At 48.2% G+C, this 21,616-nt stretch overlaps 1 protein-coding gene across 2 annotated transcripts in view; it reads left to right on the top strand.

Annotated features, from left to right (window-relative positions):
* The window catches only part of LOC134958073 (40-kDa huntingtin-associated protein-like), a 136,151-nt gene that overhangs the window by 63,587 nt on the left and 50,948 nt on the right, over positions 1-21,616 (top strand). For both annotated transcript variants that reach the window (XM_063940430.1, XM_063940431.1), the window contains 2 exons: positions 5,991-6,059; positions 13,359-13,479. In XM_063940430.1, the coding sequence (XP_063796500.1) occupies positions 5,991-6,059; positions 13,359-13,479 (190 nt within the window). The remainder of the gene's footprint in view (positions 1-5,990; positions 6,060-13,358; positions 13,480-21,616) is intronic.

Genomic DNA, 21,616 nt, shown 5'->3' with positions numbered 1-21,616 from the left:
ATCCCCATGGTCCTTTCGGAGTCCCCAGCATCCACTAGGACGTTAGAGAAAATAAGAATTTACTTACCGATAATTCTATTTCTCATAGTCCGTAGTGGATGCTGGGCGCCCATCCCAAGTGCGGATTGTCTGCAATACTTGTACATAATTATTGTTACAAAAATCGGGTTATTATTGTTGTGAGCCATCTTTTCAGAGGCTCCTCTGTTATCATGCTGTTAACTGGGTTCAGATCACAAGTTGTACGGTGTGATTGGTGTGGCTGGTATGAGTCTTACCCGGGATTCAAAATCCTTCCTTATTGTGTACGCTCGTCCGGGCACAGTATCCTAACTGAGGCTTGGAGGAGGGTCATAGGGGGAGGAGCCAGTGCACACCAGGTAGTCCTAAAGCTTTTACTTTTGTGCCCAGTCTCCTGCGGAGCCGCTATTCCCCATGGTCCTTACGGAGTTCCCAGCATCCACTACGGACTATGAGAAATAGAATTATCGGTAAGTAAATTCTTATTTTTTTTAGTAGTAGTACTACGGGTACCAGCGGGCCCGGTTTTCCTCCGCATGCTGGTACTTGTGGTTCTCCAAGTACCAGCTTGCGGGGGAGGCTTGCTGGGACTTGTAGTACTGCTACTAAAAACAATATTCATTTTTTTACACAACTGCTATCAGCCTCCCATCCGCAGCCCTTGGATGGGGGGACAGCCTCGGGCTTCACCCCTGGCCCTTGGGTGGCTGGAGGGGGGGACCCCTTGATTGAAGGGGTCCCCACTCCTCCAGGGTACCCCGGCCAGGGGTGACTAGTTGGTTATGTAATGCCAGGGCCGCAGGGACCTAGATAAAAGTGTCCCCCGGCTGTGGCATTATGTATCTGGCTAGTGGAGCCCGGTGCTGGTTTCAGAAATACGGGGGACCCCTACGCTTTTTGTCCCCCGTATTTTTGGAACCAGGACCAGGCGCAGAGCCCGGTGCTGGTTGTTTAAATATGGGGGAACCTCTATCATTTTTTCCCCCCATATTTTTGCAACCAGGACTGGCTCAAAGAGCCCGAGGCTGGTTTTGCTTAGGAGGGGGGACCCCACGCAATTTTTTTTAAAAAAAGAAACACTTTCCCATCCCCTTCCCACTGATAAACATGCACGGATCTCATAGATCCGTGCATGCCTATCCAAACACGGGGAAAAAAAGCAGGTCTGTTTTTTTTTAGCACTTTTTCACGAATTGTATTTCAGCACGGCAGTGTTTGGCTATTGCCGGCAGTGTTTGTGATTTGCACTTTTTAGTAAATTCCCGATTTCTACCAAATTGCAGGCGTATTTGACCGATGGTGTATTGATTCGTGATTTTTTCCTAGGACTTCCAAAATATTACGAATGCCCTCATCACTGCCGAGATTTTTGCTTAGTAAATTACCGAAATGACACTTTGAAGAAAAAACGGCATCTCGGTCAAAATCGGGACCTTAGTAAATATACCCCATTGTTAGGAAATATTCTATAGTACTCCAGCAGAATTCCCAATGTCAAAATGGGGCTATAGAATGATTTTTAGAATATTACTTTTGATCGACTGTAGAGAGTTTGGAACTGGTTGAGACCAATTTAAGCAGCATGTCTCCTTATTGGATATAGCAGGTTAAGCTTTTTACAGACCTATAGTAATTTGTTAAACAGCCACAAGAGGGCAGCAGCCCTGTGTTAATTTAAAATCCTGACATTGTTTGTTTATAGGGCCTAATTCTGAGTTGATCGCAGCAGGAATTTTGTTAGCAGTTGGGCAAAACCATGTGCACTGCAGGGGGGGCAGATATAACATGTGCAGAGAGAGTTAGATTTGGGTGGGGTGTGTTCAAGCTGAAATCTAAATTGCAGTGTAAAAATAAAGCAACCAGTAATTACCCTGCACAGACACAAAATTACCCACCCAAATCTAACTCTCTCTGCAAATGTTATATCTGCCCCCCCTGCAGTGCACATGGTTTTGCCCAATTGCTAACAAACTTGCTGCTGCGATCAACTCAGAATTACCCCCTGAGTACAGTAACTAACTGCGCTTTATCCTTATGGTAGATCCAGCAGGGTGGAAAAGAGCTTGAGGGCTTAATTCTATTATGTCACAACGGTCTGAAGTTGAGAATTCGAAGGCTGGGCGTTCGTTGGAGGAGTGGCTGTGGGAGCAGGGAAGAACTGGGGAGGTCAGATGTAATTCCTTCCTAACTCGAGGTTGTAGGATGAGTAACTGAAGAACAGAACTTAAGGCTAGGCTACAATACTCTGAAAGGAGCTGTAAGAATGTTCACTGAGAGACGTGGCTGAAGAACTCAAAAGGCCGCTGCTGAAGACTGAATGCTGACGAGGCGTGACTGAAGAACACTGGATTTAACTGTTGAAGAATGAACGCTGCGGTGGTGTGACTGAAGAACACTGGATATTGCTGCTTTGAAGACTGAGGAACAAATGCTGAATAGACGTAGCTAGGGAGCACTGCAGATGGCCTGGGAGCCCCTCTACGATCTCGGGGCACCCGGGGTTGCCGCCCGGGGGGGGCGGGCGGACAGCTGCGGACTACGGAACAGAGAAGCCGCCGGCAGAGGTGCAGTGGAAGGTGATAGACAAGCTTGCACAGCGGAGTTGGAGACCCTTTGTTTCACGGGAAACCTCAGGAGATACCTGAGGGACCTCTGAGCTGGAGCTTCTGCTCTAGACAGTAATATAAAGCACTGGCAGCATGCAAGAGTGGGCTGACCCCTTTTGTAAGCGGAAGCTGCCTCCCATTGTTTTGAGCATTCCAAAGAGCTCAGCGATTGTACACTGAGAATCTTGGTCTCCAACATGGCTGCTCCCAGTGCTGCAGACACACAGGAGCACACCCTCTTACCCAGCAGGTCCCCTGTCTCCCACACTTCTGCAGCCGCACCGTCACCGCCACCAGCCCTGTTGGACCCTGGCTCCGGAGGTAAGCCCCCGGCGCCTGACATATTATATGCAAGTTTTCAAAAGCAAACTTACAAAATGCGAGATTCAATTAGAAATGGAGATTTTTGGTGAGGTATCATGACCTGGCATAAGTACATGAAGAAGTGGGGAAAACATCCTAAACCCCCAAAAAGTGCTTACTGAGATAGGACAGTATGGAAGGGAGGTGGTCAAAATACAGACAGTCAGAAGAACGAAAGCAGTATCCCAATGAACAGATCCCTGAGGTAAGTACAGGGTTGGGGGTTAGGCACTAGGGGTTGGGTAAGTTAGGATTAGGCTGTGTGGGGGGAGGGGGTGGTTAGGGTTAGGCTGTGGGAGAGATGGGTTAGGATTAAGGTGAAAATAATTACCGTGATGTGTTGGGATCCCGCCATCAGTAATCTGACTCTGGGAAAACGTATCGCAAGACCCAACTCGCTCCTGATTGAGTTAACCTCTAACTGTATGTAAATGTGGTATGCTCCTTTCTCACAAGGGAATATGCTAATCTTAACAGCTATTTTTTGGACAGAAAAAAGTTGCTGTATTATTGTACTAGTATTTTTCTTTAAATGTGCCAGAGTGTGTTAACCAGAATGGCTATTTCTAGTGTGTATACAGTCATGGCCAGGTTCAGATCCTCCGAAGTGCTGCCTCTGCTTAGAGACCCAGGGTATGATCATATGCAGATCAGCAGTGTTGAATTTTGGTACATGCTTCTGACCGCTATAATAAGGGAGTCTATTGTGCACTTCTGTAGTGGCTCTGTCAGTTAGGGCCTCAACAGTCCTAGATGATGTTGCAAGGCCTTTTAAGTGCAATAGGGGCCTGCGAGCTACTAGCGCTGCTTGGTAGAAACAAAAAAAAACTTGCCTAATTCCCACTGTTAATCAGTGATGTTGGGGAAGAGCTTGACTTCATTGCATTGGTGCAGTTATGTCGAGTGGGGGCGAGGCTTGCTCTACAGTGACAGCAGAAAAAAAGTCTGTAGTGCAGCTGTTGGGAAGAGGCGGGGTGCCCTCTTTCAAACTATGTAATCACTGGATAATAGCCCCTTACGCTGCGAAAACTAGGGAAGTCCAGGGATGGGGATTGGAAGATCACCTGTTAACATGCCCAGTTCTCCGCCATGCTAGTCTGTTTTAAGTCGAAATAAAATCAGGGATCCGCTTATTTAGTGCCTTTTTGGGCTACCGTATTATTCCTATACATTATATGCATTTAAGACACTGAAAACTATAAAAAAAAAAGAAAATTCATTTTCTAGTGTATTTTTTTGGTAAAATAAATCTGTGTGTACAGTCCTATTCTTTGCAGTTTTGGAAAGGTGGATTATTGCAGGAGAATGATCCGCAATGTATTTCTTAGTACTACTTTATTAAAAACAAACAAAAGAAAACTACATACTGTATACTAATCCACAGGATTAAGTTGCTCAATTAGAACTTTTTTACCGTAAAGCAGTCTCTATTTTATGCCATATACCAGCTAGCTTGGCCTGGACGTGCATATTACTGTATCATATGTGCAGGATTTAATTTTAGATGTGAAGACAGCTGGTAAATGGATGGAGACCTGCCTTGGCAGTTCCAGAATAAAATGGCAGAGGTTTACCGTGACTGGGTGTGTGTTGTTGGGGGAGGGAGGAATCTGAGGGTTTTTGGACAAATCTGTGAGAATTGCTATAGCAATGTGCGAAGTAGTGGCCATTGCATGGCATGGAGAAAGATGGATAATCCTATACAGAAAACCTGACCATGCTGTCCTGCTGCAAATATCTAACACAGCCTTCTTTGGATACAGGTTCCTAGCCTAAAAGAATATTGTAGCAAAAGAGTTAAAAAAAAAATAAAAAATAAAGGAAAATCCCTGGGGCCCTCACACAAATAACAGATATGACAAACTGATAGCCACAGTTCTATTGAGCACAGTCAGCATCTCATTGATCCCCATTCTGCACAGGTTACATTCTAGTGCCTGCCACATAAATCCTAATAACCGCAATATAGTATAGACCGCATACAAGTAACCGCCACACAGGACATTGAACACCCCAGTGACTGCCATACAGTACATTGAACATATAATGCAAATTGACTGATTCTATTAAATATATACATAATAGAATAACTTTGTTGAAAAATATGATAGATATTAAAATATTTAATAAAGGTCTTTAAAGATTACATAAAATAATTTTTTAGTCATGCAATAAATGATTTTTAATTCTTATCCAGAGATGTAATAGTAGTAGGGACAAATGCCAGGTGATTGGAAGTATTATTAGGGACATATGACAGCTGGGAGGTCATATTATTAACAGCAAAAAGGATGACAGCTGAGGGATGTCTAATACTAGGAACACCTATGATGCTGGTAGGTGTTGGGGGGTGATGGTGTCTGTAGTAGCGACTGGGTAGTGGTGGTAGTAGTAGGGAAACAGGTAATCTGTGGTTAGCATAAGTGTAGCACTTGTATGTGCTGGGCTCCACAACTGCCTATTACACCCATAATACTTATTGCGCTGACTGGCTAATAGCTCCAGCATGCAAGGTCTCATGCTGGGAAACTACTTGCCACTTTACAAACACCATGCAATACACTTGTAAAGTTGAAAATAGTTTGAAGACTGTCCCTTGCTCCCGGCATGAGATATTGCAGACAAAAAGAGAGTGACTTGGCTCACTGCAGATACGATCCAAAGTTGTCATTCACCCCTGGCTGCAGCGGTGGCTCCTCATAGTTTAAACGGTTTTATAGCACTGAAAATGTCCATGAAACCTATTTAAAAATCACGACTGGGTACTCTGGGATGGCTCTACAGGTTAGGACAGACTCTATGGATTTGTAATGCTTTCTTTTTCACACACATACACTAATCCAATGTTCAGGTGATTCAATTAGATACTGGAATGACTAATGCTTTAATGTAAACTCGTATAACTTTTTTGGTAAGTTGCCACAAATAACTTGGTATGTAAAAGATACATGCAGTATTTTTTGTGTGTCCTCCTTAAGATATGTGGTTATTGTGTCTTAGGTTTACATTGAACTCAATCAGCCTGTGATGGCAGCCAGTCTATGTTTGGAACTGGGAAACGCCTTAAAGGTATTTTATAACTGTGTATTATGTTTAATTTTTGTTAATTGCAGTTTTAAATCTGTGTTTCTGCTGCGGGGTACACTGGGCTCCACAGGGAATGACATTGGGGGTGTAGAGTAGGATCTTGATCCGAGACACCAACAGGCTCAAAGCTTTGACTGTTCCCAGAATGCATAGTGCCACCTCCTCTATAACCCCGCCTCTGTGCACAGGAGCTCAGTTATGTAGTTGGTGCCATGCAGGCATACAACAGTGAGAAGAAGCTTTTAATGAAAAATGAAGACTTCAAGGGCTGAGGTCTGCAGCAGAGACACTGACTGTGTTAGATGTCAGTCGGACATCTCCTGCTGCAGCTCCATCACCACCCCCTGCGGCGCTGTATACTCCCACGCCCTGGTTGCCAGGTACTTACAGCGGAGGCTCCGGTTTCTTCCAGTTAGTCACACACACACACACACACTACCGCTGTTCTCCTGGATTGCGTGGCCGCACTCAGTGAGGAGGTAAATGGGTCCCCTCGGCGGGACCCGCTGTAAATCACGATCCCGCGTTGCCGGTGGGAGGCGGGCCGCGCGCGCTGGAGTTGACACTGTGGCAGTACAGGGACCTCACTAGACCACCAGGGCTAGGGCACAGGTCGGTTTCCTCTCATAAACCGTTTTTATAAGCCCGCAGCACCCGGTGGTGAAGTCCAGCACGGGGATAAGGCTTTGACCTGTAGCCCCTCCCCCAGCCCTAGGGCACCATTTAGAGTAAATGTTCCCGCCCTGGAGCTGCATATCTCTTTCCCTCACTCCCTGCCAGCGTTTGGGACTGTTTGGGCAAATCTTCCTCTGTAAAGCCGCCTGCATGTCAGCACTGTGCATTTTACAGGACACTTAAGTATTCTACATGTCTGCTGACAGTGTTAGTTAATAAAGAGTGCATTTAGTCATGGTTATATAGTACAAAGTACCCTGTGATATACATCCAGTCTTTACTGTGCATTGTTATATCTATTGAGTCTATAGCTATACTTAGTATTACTTTGTATTGCTAGTCCAGTGCAGTTTATTGCATGTCATAATTTCTGCATTGTACAATGTGACTGTGTGTGTGCATATAGCTGCTGTGTGACCTCCATTTTGTGTATCTCACTCAGATTGCTATCCCTATATTCTATAACCTGAGGGGGCTAAGTGCGTCAGGTTTATCATTTTAATATAGGTATTTCACAAGATATACTTATTGTGTATTTTTCTCTGTGATTTTTAGTCACCATATACCTCTTGAATCCCCTGTTTGTGCTGTTACACTGCACAGGGGGTTCTTGTCGGGTATTGTGCTGCTGATATTGTACTGGGTTGCCCTGCATTGAGCTTTCGGATATGTCAGCTACAAGGGGCAACGGAGCTGGGGCTGATCCCACATTGTGTGGTGGTGACGCTGCAGATGCATTTGAGGAAAATATAGCAGCTGAGGGTTCAGGTTCTGGGGGCTCCTTACCCCCCCAGTGGGATCGTAGCAACGGACTTCAAAATGACTCGCCTTGGGCTACTTTCTCCACGCTTTTGAATACGCTGGTAACTAGATTAACGCCCCCTATTTGACCTCCTGTGCCGGTACAACCGCTTATGGTCCCCGCGGTTAACCCGCTTTGGACAGATCAACTGTCTGCTCAGTTACAGCAATTGAACCAATCACTGACTACTCAGAAGTCAAATCCTCGCCCGCCTAAGACCAAGGGGTCCTCTAAGTGGGCTATTACTTCCACACAATCCACTAACGTCCCAGAGAGGATGGCGTTTATACTGACCCCACAGATTCTGATTCTGATGCGGAATCTGTTTCACAGGTGGATGTTCCTGACTTGTTGGAGGCTATCAGGCTTATTCTTCAGATTACTGATGACCCGGAGCCGCCCCTAAGAAACCGGACAGATTTAAACGTCCGAAAGTGGTTAAACAAGTTTTACCTCATTATGATCATTTAGTTGACATACGTCAGGAGTCCTGGGAAAATCCAGGAAAGAAATTCGCGCCTCACAAGAAGATGCTGGCTCGCTATCCCCTCGCTGCAGAGCTAAGTAAAAATTTGGAAACACCCCCGCCAGTGGATTCGCAGGTGGCGCAGTTAGTGGTATCCTTAGCTCTGCCAGTAACTATCATCATGTCTTTGAAAGAACTGACGGATAAGCGTGTGGAGGGTTGTTTAAAGGCGATTTACACCTTAGCAGGTGCTGCGCACCGGACCACCACTGCAGCGACATGGGCTGCAGAGGCTATTGAAGCGTGGGCTCAGGAGTTGGAAGCTGAGATGTCTTCCAACGCTTCTGATCATGCTAGACATTGCTTATCGTATATTGTCACAGCTTCTCATTACATTAAAGAGGCGGCTTCTGATGCCGGTATCCTAGCGGCCAAGGCTTCTACTACGTCCATACTGGCTCGCCGGATTCTATGGTTGCAGTCCTGGTCTGTGCATCTGGACTCTAAAAAATCCCTGGAGGTACTCCCTTTTAAGGGAGACATCCTTTTCGGAGAAGACCTCAACAAGTTTGTGACTGACTTAGCTTCTTCTAAAACAGCTTGTCTACCTAGTACTGCTCCTTCGGTACCGAAGGCTAAGAGTACTTCCTTTCGCTCCTTTCGTCCTTTATGGAAAGCAAAGGGTCAGGCGTACCCGAAACAGGCTCGCACTTCCAAACCCAATAAGCCCAAACCCAAACGGCCCTAGGCTGCCCGTCAGCCTGCTTCCAAGACTGATAAGCCTGCCGCATGACGGGGCGGGCCTCCCTCTGGGGGATACCAGGGTGGAGGGCCGATTTCTAGGGTATACCAAGGAATGGTTGAAGACCACTTCCGATGCCTGGGTACGGGAAGTCGTCACTCGAGGTTGCGCCGTATCCTTCAAAAATCATCCCCCTCATCGATTTTGCCTAACAGACATCCCTTCGGATCAGGTGAATTCAAAATCTCTTCATTCGGTGGTACAGTCCCTCCTGGACACAGGAGTGGTAGTACAGGTGCCTCTGGCTCAGAGAGGCAAGGGGTACTATTCACAGCTGTTCCTAGTCCCGAAACCGAATGGGTCATCCCGACCCATTCTCAACCTCCAGTCCTTGAACAAATTTGTGAAGGTCTCCAAGTTTCGTATGGAAACACTTTGCTCTATTGTTCTGGCATTGGAACCTGGGGATTATATGGTCTCCCTGTACATACAGGATGCTTACCTGCATATTCCCATTGCAATGTCTCATCAGCAATACTTGAGGTTTGCGGTTGGCAACCTCCATTACCAATTTTGGGCGTTACCTTTTGGTTTGACCACGGCTCCGTGAGTCTTCACCAAGGTCATGGCGGTAAGGACGGCTATGCTCCGCCGTCAAGGGGTCAGGATCCTACCTTACCTGGACAACTTGTTGATCCTGGCAAATTCCCCAGAAATTCTCCTACGCCATCTGGATCTGACTATCCAGTTTCTGCAAGCCCATGGGTGGCTCATTAACTGGAAGAAATCTTCCCTGGTCCCTGCTCAGAGCATGGTGCACCTGGGGACGTTGTTGGACACTCACAACAAGTGGTTGTTTCTGTCTCAGGAGAAAGTCCTGAAGCTTCAGGACAGGATTCGATGCTTCCGATCTCGTCCGCAAGTGTCGATACATTCGGCAATGCAAGTGCTAGGTCTCATGGTGTCGGCGTTCGACATGGTGGAGTACGCTCAATTCCATTCCTGCCCTCTGCAGGAGCTGATTCTTGCCAAGTGGGACAGCCTGCGTCACCGGATCAGGTCTCAAATGATCTCCTTGTCTCCGGAGGTTCGTCTGTCACTGTGCTGGTGGCTTCAGGACCAACAATTGAGTAGGGGTCGTCCCTTCTGGATCTCCAACTCGGTCCTTCTGACGACGTATGCCAGTCAGAGAGGTTGGGGCGCAGTGTTGGAGCAACACTCCCTTCAGGGTCGGTGGACCAAGGAGGAGTCTCTCCTCCCGATAAACATTCTGGAATTGCAGGTGGTGTTCAACTCATTGAACTTGGCCCAGCATTTAATGCAGAACAGACCTGTTCAAGCACAGTCGGACAACGCCACCATGGTGGCGTACATCAATCATCAAGGCGGCACTCGAAGCCGCATGACAATGAGGGAAGTATCAAGGATTCTTCAGTGGGCGGAACGCCATCTGCCAGCCATATCGGCAGTATTCATTCCGGGGGTCCTAAACTGGGAAGTGGACTTTCTCAGTCATCAGGACGTACATGCCGGAGAGTGGAGCCTCCATCCAGAAGTGTTTCAACTCCTCGTGGACAGATGTGGACCTGATGGCGTCTCGACACAATCACAAGGTTCTGGTCTTTGGAGCAAGGACAAGGGATCCTCAAGCAGCTTTCGTGGACGCACTGGCAATTCCATGGAACTATCAGCTGCCATACGTGTTCCCTCCGGTGTCACTCCTGCCCAGTGTAATAAGGAAGTTCAAGCAAGAAGGAGGAATCATGCTTCTGATCGCTCCCGCGTGGCCCAGACGGCATTGGTTCTCAGACCGTCAGGGTCTCTCGATAGAGCGTCCCCTTCTACTTCCACAGCGCCCAGATCTCCTTGTTCAGGGCCCCTGTGTATATCAGGATTTAGCCCGGTTGGCTTTGATGACGTGGCTCTTCAAGCCTACTATGTTGAAGGCCCGGAAACCGGCTTCTACTCGGATTTACCATAGGGTCTGGAATTCTTACTTTATTTGGTGAGCATCTAACAATCATGACGCTTACAAGTTTTTTACGTCCAAACTTTTGGCCTTTCTACAACAGGTCCTGGATTTGGGCCTTCGTCTGGCTTCCATCAAGGTTCATTTCTGCCTTGTCAGTTTGGTTCCGGAGGAAAATTGCAACGTTTTCTGATGTACATACGTTCACTCAGGGTGTGTTGCGGATTCAACTTCCCTATGTCCTGCCTGTGGCAACTTGGGACTTGGTGGTTTTGGAGGCCTTGCAAGGGTCTCCGTTTGAGCCTCTTGAATCAGCAGAGTGGCTTTCTCTTAAGGTGTTGTTTCTGCTGGCTATTGCCTCTGCTAGACGGGTGTCGGATTTGGGTGCCTTATCTTGTAGGTCACCATATCTGATTTTTCACCATGATCGGGCGGTTCTTAGAACACGTCCCAGGTATTTACCTAAGGTGGTGTCTTTCCACCTTAATCAGGAGATTGTGGTTCCGGCCTTTGCCTCTCCTGAATTGTCTTCCAAAGAGCGGTCTTTGGATGTGGTACGGGCTCTCCGTATCTATGTGAAGAGTACTGCCTTAATCAGGAAGTCGGATTCTCTTTGTTCTGTTTGGTTTTCACAAACGTGGCTGGCCTGCTCACAAGCAGACCCTAGCCAGTTGGATTAGAATGGTGATTGCACATGCTTATGTACAGGCTGGCCTTCCAGCTCCTGCTACCATCAAGGCCCATTCTACTCGGTCGGTTGGACCTTCTTGGACGGCCCGCCGTGGTGCAACCCTTGAACAATTGTGCAAGGCAGCTACGTGGTCCTCAGTGAACACGTTCATAAGGTTTTATGCCTTTGATACTTCCGCCTCCCAGGATGCTTCCTTTGGACGCCGGGTTCTTGTGCCCGCTACAGTGCGTCCCCTCCCATAAGTAACTGCTTTAGGACATCCCCAATGTCATTCCCTGTGGAGCCCAGTGTACCCCACAGCAGAAAACGAGATTTATAGAAAGAACTTACCATTGTTAAATCTTTCTGCGAGGTACACTGGGCTCCACAGGGTGCCCACCCTGACGCACTTAGCTTCTTTGGGTTGGTATGGCATTAGCCGCTGAGCCTTTCTCCTGTCGTGAAAATGTGGTGTATTTGGCTACTAACAGTTGTCGTATCTTTTGCCTGCTACTGCATTGGACTGGTTAACAAAAACTGAGCTCCTGTGCACGGATGCGGGGTCATAGAGGAGGCGGCGCTATGAATTCTGGGAACAGTCAAAGCTTTGAGTCTGTTGGTGCCTCGGATCAAGATCCTACTCTACACCCCCAATGTCATTCCCTGTGAAGCCCAGTGTACCTCGCAGAAAGAGATTTAACAACAGAAATCTCGTTATTCTGAGAATTGTTTCTTGTGTAATTTGCCAAACCTCACCACTTGGTACATTCAACCAAACTTGGCATCCAATTACCACACCCTTTTCCCACAAGATCTTTCTCCTTATCCATAGACCATGCCTCTTATCCACAGACTATACCCCTTATCCTTAGACCAGTAGTTCCCAAACTTTTTTATGTCACGGCGCCCTAGAATATCAGAATTTTTTTCACAACACCCCTAGGCTAAAAGTTTCTTAGTGAGAAATTTAGAAAGAAATTATTACATTTAAGTAAATTGTGTTTATATGTCACACTTAGGGTTAATTGTGTGGTGAGGGATAAGATTTGCTTCGCTTTGTCTACATATTTCATGATTGACAGCTACCTGCACTGGTTTTGCCTATTACATTGAGCTTAAATAATTTGAATTGGTCCTAGACCACCAACCCAGGGGACACCTGCAAGTGTCCCGCAGCACCCCAGGGTACCATGGCACACCGTTTGAGAACCAGTTCCTTAAACCATACCTCTTATACATAGACCACACCTCTCATCCTTGGATCATACCCCTTATCCTTAGACCATACCGCTTATCCTTATACCACACCCCTTATCCTTAGACCATAGCACTGATCCATAGACCACACCCCTTTTCCTCAGACCTTACATCTTATCCATAGACCACACCTCTTTTTTTCAGACCACACTTCTTATACATAGACCACACCCCTTATCCTTAGACCATACCTCTTATACCTAGACCACACCTCTTGGCATCCAAAAATATAGACCAGGCATTCCCAACCTCGGTCCTCAAGGCACACCAACAGTGCAGGTTTTAGTGATATCCAGGCTGCAGCACAGGTGACTTAATTAGTAGTTCAGTTATTTTGATTTAACCATCTGTGCTGCAGCCTGGATATCACTAAGACCTGCACTGTTAGTGTGCCTTGAGGGCCGTGGTTGGGAATGCCTGCCATAGACTAACCCTGTAAATGTTTGAACAGTCAGAGGGTGTACATTTGCTGGATGCTGAAATCCTGCATGAGTTGGCATTCTGTTGTTGCTCTGTATGTGTTTTTACATTTTGATGACATTTCAGCCATCTCGACTTTGCAGGTCAGGCACTCTTTTGTGTAGATATTTCTTAAATTAATATATATTTTTTTTTTTAAAAGTTAATTTTCTTTCATATTGAAACCCACAAAAATGTTCAGGCTGTTCACATTGTAGTGATGTTTCTTCTTGCGTTCTAGGACATGAACAAGTTGGGTGAAGCTTTAATTTATTTCCAGCGTGCAGCTGAGTTACAAACACAGGTTCCCATTGAGTGCCTTCTCTCTCTGGGATATGTGGCATCGTGTAAGATCATGACACGTGAGTAGCAGCTATGTGTTTTTGTATGCGTGTAATATGCCTATTGCACATTTTTACAAGAAAGCAAATAGCTTACCTGGTCTATATGATAATTATAAATAACATAGTTATAACTGCAGGAAACATGGGACTTCTAGTGATTACAATAGGATGTTGATGACACAAAACAATATTTCATGTCTAATTTGAGATCTTTTTTCTCTTATGTCCTAGAGGATGCTGGCGTCCACATTAGTACCAAGGGGGAAAAGACGGGTCCACTAGGAGCCATTGGCACTTTAATAGTGTGGGCTGGCTCCTCCCTCTATGCCCCTCCTACCAGACTCAGTTTAGAAAATGTGCCCGGAGGAGCCGGTCACAGCTAGGGGAGCTCTCCAGAGTTTTCCTACTAAAATGTTGTTTTAGAGTTTGACTGGACACTGAGCTCCAGAGGGGTCTGATCGTTCTCCGCCACAGGGGGCCGCTCGCCCCAGCAGCATGCCACCCCCCTTGCAGAGCTGAAGAATCGGTGGTGAGTGAGACACTGACCCCCCTAGCAAGCGGGGGGTCGGTGTGAAGATGGCGGCAACAGGGTAGGAGCGCAGTATTAACTGCGCTCCGGGGATGGCTCAGCGGTACATGGTGTGGCGCTGTGAAGGGCGCCCTGAGCCAGTGCTACACCCTACACTGGTCCAAAAGCCTGTCGGGGTCCCAGGATCTCAGCCAGCACTAAATCCTCAGGCTAGTATAAGCAGAAGAAGTGCAGGAAGACAGCGCCATTTTAAGGGCGGAGCTTCTCCTCAGAGCGGACCCAGCAGCGTTTCAGCGCCATTTTCCTGCCTGCACAGCGCTTACCAGTAAAGAAGGTCCTTCCACAGCAACTCCAGCTATCTGTAAATGGTACCAGGGGGTTGTAGAAGGAAGGGGAGGCTGCAGTACGACTGTGTATCCTATTAAGGTGCTCAGTCAGCGCTGACAAGGGGTCTCCCTTTGGTAAAAGCGCTGTGTGTGGGTTGGCTCCAATCTCTGTGTGTCTCTTGCCATTCTTGGGGGGGGGGACTCTGTCTGCCCTCACCAGTGTGTGTGTGTGTGTGTGTGTGTGTGTGTGTGTAGTGTTTGGTGGTCTCCTTTAGCTATGTCCAGGGACACTGTGTCATATGCTGCAGAGGATATGTCCTCACAGGATGATCCCATTCCATGTAATCAGGATAGCAGTGGTTTAGCACAGATTCCAGCAAGGGAACCTGAATGGTTTTCCTCTATCACATCTTGGATTACTCAGATTTCTGACAGGGTTGCGAGTAATGAGTCTGCAACCCAGGTATTACAGAGCTCCATGGCAGTATGGCCCGATTCTGGTACCTCAGGACGTCCCGCTATATACCCCCAAAAACGTGCGCTTGTTCATATCATGCAAGATGACACGGATACTGATTCTGATACCACAGACGGTAATGGGGATGTGTTGCGGGGGTCTGCCTCTCTTGCAAATGGTGTGCAATTAATGATAGAGGCTATCAGGGATGTGTTAAATATAAATGATACCACACCTAAGCAGTTTGAGGAGACCTTTTTCACTGAAAATAAGAAAGCCTCGCTAACCTTCCCTGCGTCAAAGGAATTGAATGCTATACAGTGATCGCAAATACTCGCTATAGCGCGTATTTTACGCGCTATAAGCAGTAAGGGACCCGGTTTTCAAAAATCAGCGCGTCCCACAGGATGCGCTGTGATGAGCGCTACACACCGCGAGAAGTGAATTCTCCTGCTGCCTCCCGGTCCCCTTCGAATTGATGCTGCCTCCCCCGGTCACTGATAGACATTGCTGCCGCCTCCCCTCACTCACAACCGGCCCGACACAGCAGAGAGGGCGGCGGCTATAACGGAGCAGTGATGACCTGGGGGGGGGGGGCAGCTTGTAAGGGGGGGGGAGAGGAGACAGCTTATCAGGCACAGTGTCTATGGAGCTCGGGCCTGGGGGCAGGCATCAGGAGACGCGGAGTGGAGTAAGCTCTGTTACCGGCTATTCTCAGCACCCAGCAACCCGGTAACAGGGATGGACAGCTTGTGTGTGTATATATACGTGTGTGTCGATGTTTGTGTACTTATAATAAGTGTGTGTCTATATAAGGAAGTTCAAGCAAGGAGGAGGAATCCTGCTTCTGATCGCTCCCGCGTGGCCCAGACGGCATTGGTTCTCAGACCTTCAGGGTCTCTCGATAGAGCGTCCCCTTCTACTTCCACAGTGCCCAGATCTCCTTGTTCAGGGCCCCTGTGTATATCAGGATTTAGCCCGGTTGGCTTTGATGACGTGGCTCTTCAAGCCTACTATGTTGAAGGCCCGGAAACCGGCTTCTACTCGGATTTACCATAGGGTCTGGAATTCTTACTTTATTTGGTGCGCATCTAACAATCATGACGCTTACAAGTTTTTTACGGCCAAACTTTTGGCCTTTCTACAACAGGGCCTGGATTTGGGCCTTCGTCTGGCTTCCATCAAGGTTCATTTCTGCCTTGTCAGTTTGGTTCCAGAGGAAAATTGCAACGTTTTCTGATGTACATACGTTCACTCAGGGTGTGTTGCGGATTCAACCTCCCTATGTCCTGCCTGTGGCAACTTGGGACTTGTTGGTGGTTTTGGAGGCCTTGCAAGGGTCTCCGTTTGAGCCTCTTGAATCAGCAGAGTGGCTTTCTCTTAAGGTGTTATTTCTGCTGGCTTTTGCCTCTGCTAGACGGGTGTCGGATTTGGGTGCCTTATCTTGTAGGTCACCATATCTGATTTTTCACCATGATCGGGCGGTTCTTAGAACACGTCCCAGATATTTACCTAAGGTGGTGTCTTTCCACCTTAATCAGGAGATTGTGATTCCGGCCTTTGCCTCTCCTAAATTGTCTTCCCAAGAGCGGTCTTTGGATGTGGTACGGGCTCTCCGTATCTATGTGAAGAGTACTGCCTTAATCAGGAAGTCGGATTCTCTTTGTTCCGTTTGGTTTTCACAAACGTGGCTGGCCTGCTCACAAGCAGACCCTAGCCAGTTGGATTAGAATGGTGATTGCACATGCTTATGTACAGGCTGGCCTTCCAGCTCCTGCTACCATCAAGGCCCATTCTACTCGGTCGGTTGGACCTTCTTGGATGGCCCGCCGTGGTGCGACCCTTGAACAATTGTGCAAGGCAGCTACGTGGTCATAATGGCATAATGCCACTTGGGCTGGCAGGGTAGTACCACACTCGTGCTCTGCCTGGCGCAATGTGTATAACGTGCTCTGCCTGGCGCAATGTGTATAACGTGCTCTGCCTGGCGCAATGTGTATAACGTGCTCTGCCTGGCGCAATGTGTATAACGTGCTCTGCCTGGCGCAATGTGTATAACGTGCTCTGCCTGGCGCAATGTGCATAATGTGCTCTGCCTGGCGCAATCTGTATAACGTGCTCTGCCTGGCGCAATGTGTATAACGTGCTCTGCCTGGCGCAATGTGTATAACGTGCTCTGCCTGGCGCAATGTGTATAACGTGCTCTGCCTGGCGCAATGTGTATAACGTGCTCTGCCTGGCGCAATGTGTATAACGTGCTCTGCCTGGCGCAATGTGTATAACGTGCTCTGCCTGGCACAATGTGTATAACGTGCTCTGCCTGGCGCAATGTGTATAACGTGCTCTGCCTGGCGCAATGTGTATAACGTGCTCTGCCTGGCACAATGTGTATAACGTGCTCTGCCTGGCGCAGTGTGCATAATGTGCTCTGCCAGGCGCAATGTGCATAACGTGCTCTGCCAGGCGCAATGTGTATAACGTGCTCTGCCAGGCGCAATGTGTATAACGTGCTCTGCCTGGCGCAATGTGTATAACGTGCTCTGCCTTGCGCAATGGCATAATGTGCTCTGCCTGGCGCAATGTGTATAACGTGCTCTGCCTGGCGCAATGTGTATAACGTGCTCTGCCAGGCGCAATATGTATAAAGTCCTCTACCTGGAGCAATGTGTATAACATGCTGTACCTGGAGCAAAGTGTATAACGTGCTGTACCTGGCGCAGTGTGCATAGGAGGTTCTACCTGGTGCAATGTGTATAAGCGGCACTACTGTGTGGTGTAATGTGAATTGGCACTATTAAGTGGTCACGCCCGGTCCCCATGAAGCCACGCCCCTAAAACTTTGCAGCGCGCCTGCGGCGCATACCGCCTGTGCTTTCCAGTCATGGAGGGGGAACACCAATTCATCTTCTGTCTAAGGGCACCAAAATGTCTAGTTACACCTCTGGTGCAGGGTGTCCTACATGCTACACAGCCCAGCAGCATTGTCACCCCATCCCCCCACCTTGCAACACTTTTGTAGTGTCCAAACAATATTAAGATTAATGCGAACCTTCATTGCGATGGGACCCAGAAAAAGACCGGAAGGACCCCAATTTTTAAAAGTGAGGGTCCCTGGGACCCACTTTTTTTGGGGGCTCAGCACGATCACTGGCTATATTTGAGAAAGCATGGGAAAACCCGTCGAAAAAATTCCAGATCCCTAAAAGGGTCCAGGTGGCGTTTCCTTTCCCTGAGGAGGATAGGAAAAAATGGGAAACCCACCTATTGTTGACACATCCGTGTCCAGACTCTCAAAAAAGGTAGTTTTACCTGTTCCAGGATCTACCGCCTTAAAGGAGCCGGCTGATAGAAAAATTGATAATACACTTAAATCAATGTACACTGCTTCAGGGGCCATATTACATCCCACTATTGCTAGTGCATGGATTGCAAGGGCTATAGTAAAGTGGTCGGCTACCTTACTAGAGGATTTGGATACGATGGATAGAGGGGATGTTGAATTGTTTTTGCGTAACATTCACGATTCAGCAGGTTTTATGGTAGAATCCATGAAAGACCTGGGTTCCTTGGCTGCGGGGATCTCTTCCATGTCTGTTTCAGCTCGTCGGGGACTGTGGCTGCGCCAGTGGTCTGCCGACGCGGAATCCAGGAAAACTGTGGAGTCCCTACCCTACACAGGTCAGGCTCTCTTTGGGGAAGCTTTGGATGCGTGGATATCCACGGCTACAAGCGGGTAAGTCTCAGTTTCTTCCCTCAGCTTCTCTTCATCAGCATCTCAGTCCTTTCGGCCTAACAAGCTTAGAAAGGCCAAACCGTCCAATACCTTCTTTAGGGGAGGCCGAGTTAAATCCAAGAAACCTGCTGCTGCAGGTCCCCAGGAATAAAAGCCTGCTTCAGGTACGCTAAAGTCCTCTGCATGGCAGTGGACCACGCGGTGGGGCCGGTGGGGGCGAGACTCAGACAGTTCAGTCACGTCTGGGTATCGTCTGGCCTGGATCCCTGGGTGATAGATATTGTGTCCCAGGGATACAGGCTGGAATTTCAAAGTCTCCCTCCTCACCGATTTTTCAAATCAGGCTTGCCAGTTCTACTGGAAGACAGAACTGTACTACAGGAAGCCGTCCAGAAGTTGGTGGAGGCACAGGTTACTATTCGAACCTTTTCGCAGTACCGAAACCGGATGGTTCGGTCAGGCCCATTCTGAACCTAAAATCACTGAACCCCTTTCTAAAGGAGTTCAAGTTAAAGATGGAGTCTCTCAGGGCGGTGATATCAGGTCTGGAAGAGGGGGAATTCCTGGTATCCCTGGATATCAAGGATGCGTACCTCCACATTCCGATTTGGCTGCCGCATCAGGCTTATCTCCGTTTCGCATTATTGGACTGTCATTTCCAGTTCCAGGCCCTGCCATTCGGCCTCTCCACAGCACCGAGGGTGTTCACCAAGGTGATGGCAGAGATGATGGTTCTCCTCCGCAAACAAGGGGTGAACATCATTCCATATCTGGACGGTCTGCTGATAAAGGCTTCGTCCAAGGAGAAGCTGTTGCAGTCCATTGTTCTCACAACGCACCTACTCAGAGTCCACGGTTGGATTCTGAATCTCCCAAAGTCACATTTGGACCCAGAGGTTGTATTTTCTGGGGATGATCCTCGACACAGAAGTGCAGAGGGTGTTTCTTCCGCAGGAAAAGGCGTTGGTGATACAAACAATGGTCCGGGATGTCCTGAAGCCAGCCCGGGTGTCAGTTCATCACTGCATTCGCCTTTTGGGAAAGATGGTGGCCTCTTATGAGGCTCTCCAATACGGGAGGTTCCATGCTCGGGCCTTCCTACTGGATCTCCTGGACCAGTGGTCAGGATCTCCTCTCCACATGCACCAGAGGATTCGTCTGTCGCCAAGGGCCAGGATTTCACTCCTCTGGTGGCTCCAATTGTCTCGCCTTCTGGAGGACCGCAGGTTCGGGATTCAGGACTGGGTCCTTCTAACCATGGATGCGAGCCTTCGGGGCTGGGGTGCAGTCACTCAGGGGGAAACATTCCAAGGATGGTGGTCAAGTTTGGAAGCCGGCCTGCCCATCAACATCCTGGAACTAAGAGCCTTCTACATTGGTCTTCAGGCAGCCCATCTTCTAAGAAATCGGGCCATTCAAGTGCAGTCGGACAATGTAACGACAGTGGTCTACATAAACCGACAGGGCGGAACGAAGAGCAGAGCTGCAATGTCAGAGGTAACAAGAATCATCCTCTGGGCAGAAAGACACGCGTTTCCGCTCTCAGCAATCTTCATTCCGGGAGTAGACAACTGGGAAGCAGACTTCCTCAGCAGACACGATCTCCATCCAGGGGAATGGGGTCTCCATCTGGAGGTGTTCACCCCAAATAGACATGATGGCCTCTCGTCTCAACAAGAAGCTTCGATGCTATTGTTCCAGGTCGAGGGACCCACAAGCAGTGGCAGTGGACGCCCGGGTGTATCCGTGGGTGTTCCGGTCGGTGTATGTGTTTCCACCTCTTCCACTCATTCCAAGGGTTTTAAAGCTCGTAAGGAGATCAAGGGTTCAGGCAATCCTCATTGCTCCGGACTGGCCAAGGCGGGCTTGGTACGCGGACCTTCTGAATCTCTTGCAGGAAGAGCCGAGGCCTCTTCCTCTTCGGGAGGATCTGCTGCTGCAGGGACCGTTTGCTTATCAAGATTTACCGCGGCTACGTTTGATGGCATGGAGGTTGAACGCCTGATACTAGCTCGGAAGGGCAGTCCGAAGAAGGTCATTCCTACCCTGATACAGGCTAGGAAAGGAGTAACGTCTAAACATTACCATCGTATTTGGAAGAAATATGTTTCTTGGTGTGAATGCAAGAAGTTTCCCACGGTGGCGTTTCAACTCGGACGTTTTCTCCTGCAAGCAGGTGTGGATATGAGCCTGAGGTTGGGATCTGTGAAGGTCCATATTTCAGCCCTCTCCATCTTCTTCCAGAAACAATTGGCTGCCCTCGCTGAGGTTCAGACTTTTTTGAAGGGAGTTCTGCACATCCAACCTCCCTTTATAATGCCTACGGCACCTTGGGACTTTAACGTGGTGTTGCAGTTTCTCCGACTGGTTTGAGCCTCTACAGGAGGTTGAGGTAAAATTTCTAACTTGGAAGGCGGTCACGTTGTTGGCCTTAGCTTCTGCTAGACGTGTCAGAATTAGGGGTTTTGTCCTGTAAAAGTCCTTACTTGATCTTCTACGAAGATGGAGCTGAGCTCCGGACACGTCAGCAGTTTCTTCTGAAGGTTGTGTCGGCATTTCATATCAACCAATCTATTGTGGTGCAAGTAGCTACTGACTCCTCAATTATATCAAAGTCCTTGCATGTTGTAAGGGCTCTGAAGATAAATGTGAAGAGAACTTCTCATCACAGAAAGTCGGACTCTGTTTGTTTGTCCTATATGATCCCAAGAAGATTGGGTGTCCTGCTTCTAAGCAGACTATTTCTCGCTGGATTAGGTTCACTATCCAACACGCTTATTCTATGACAGGATTGCCGTGTCCTACGTCTGTCAAGGCCCACTCTACTCGTAAGGTGGGGTCTTCCTGGGTGGCTGCCCGGGGTGTCTCTGCATTGCAACTTTGCCAAGCTGCAACTTGGTCTTGGTCGAACACGTTTTCTAAGTTTTACAAGTTCGATACTTTGGCCTCTGATGATCTGAAGTTCAGTCAATTAGTTCTGCAGAAGCCTCCGCGCTCTCCCTCCCGTTCTGGGAGCTTTGGTACATCCCCATGGTACTAATGTGGACCCCAGCATCCTCTAGGACGTAAGCGAAAATAGGTTTTTGGTTACCTACCGGTAAATCCTTTTT

The sequence above is a fragment of the Pseudophryne corroboree genome, chromosome 9 (genome assembly GCF_028390025.1).
Source record: "Pseudophryne corroboree isolate aPseCor3 chromosome 9, aPseCor3.hap2, whole genome shotgun sequence".
NCBI classification, from domain to species: Eukaryota; Metazoa; Chordata; class Amphibia; order Anura; family Myobatrachidae; genus Pseudophryne; species Pseudophryne corroboree.
Note: the sequence above shows the minus strand (reverse complement) of the source record. Positions and strands in the feature narration are given on the sequence as shown.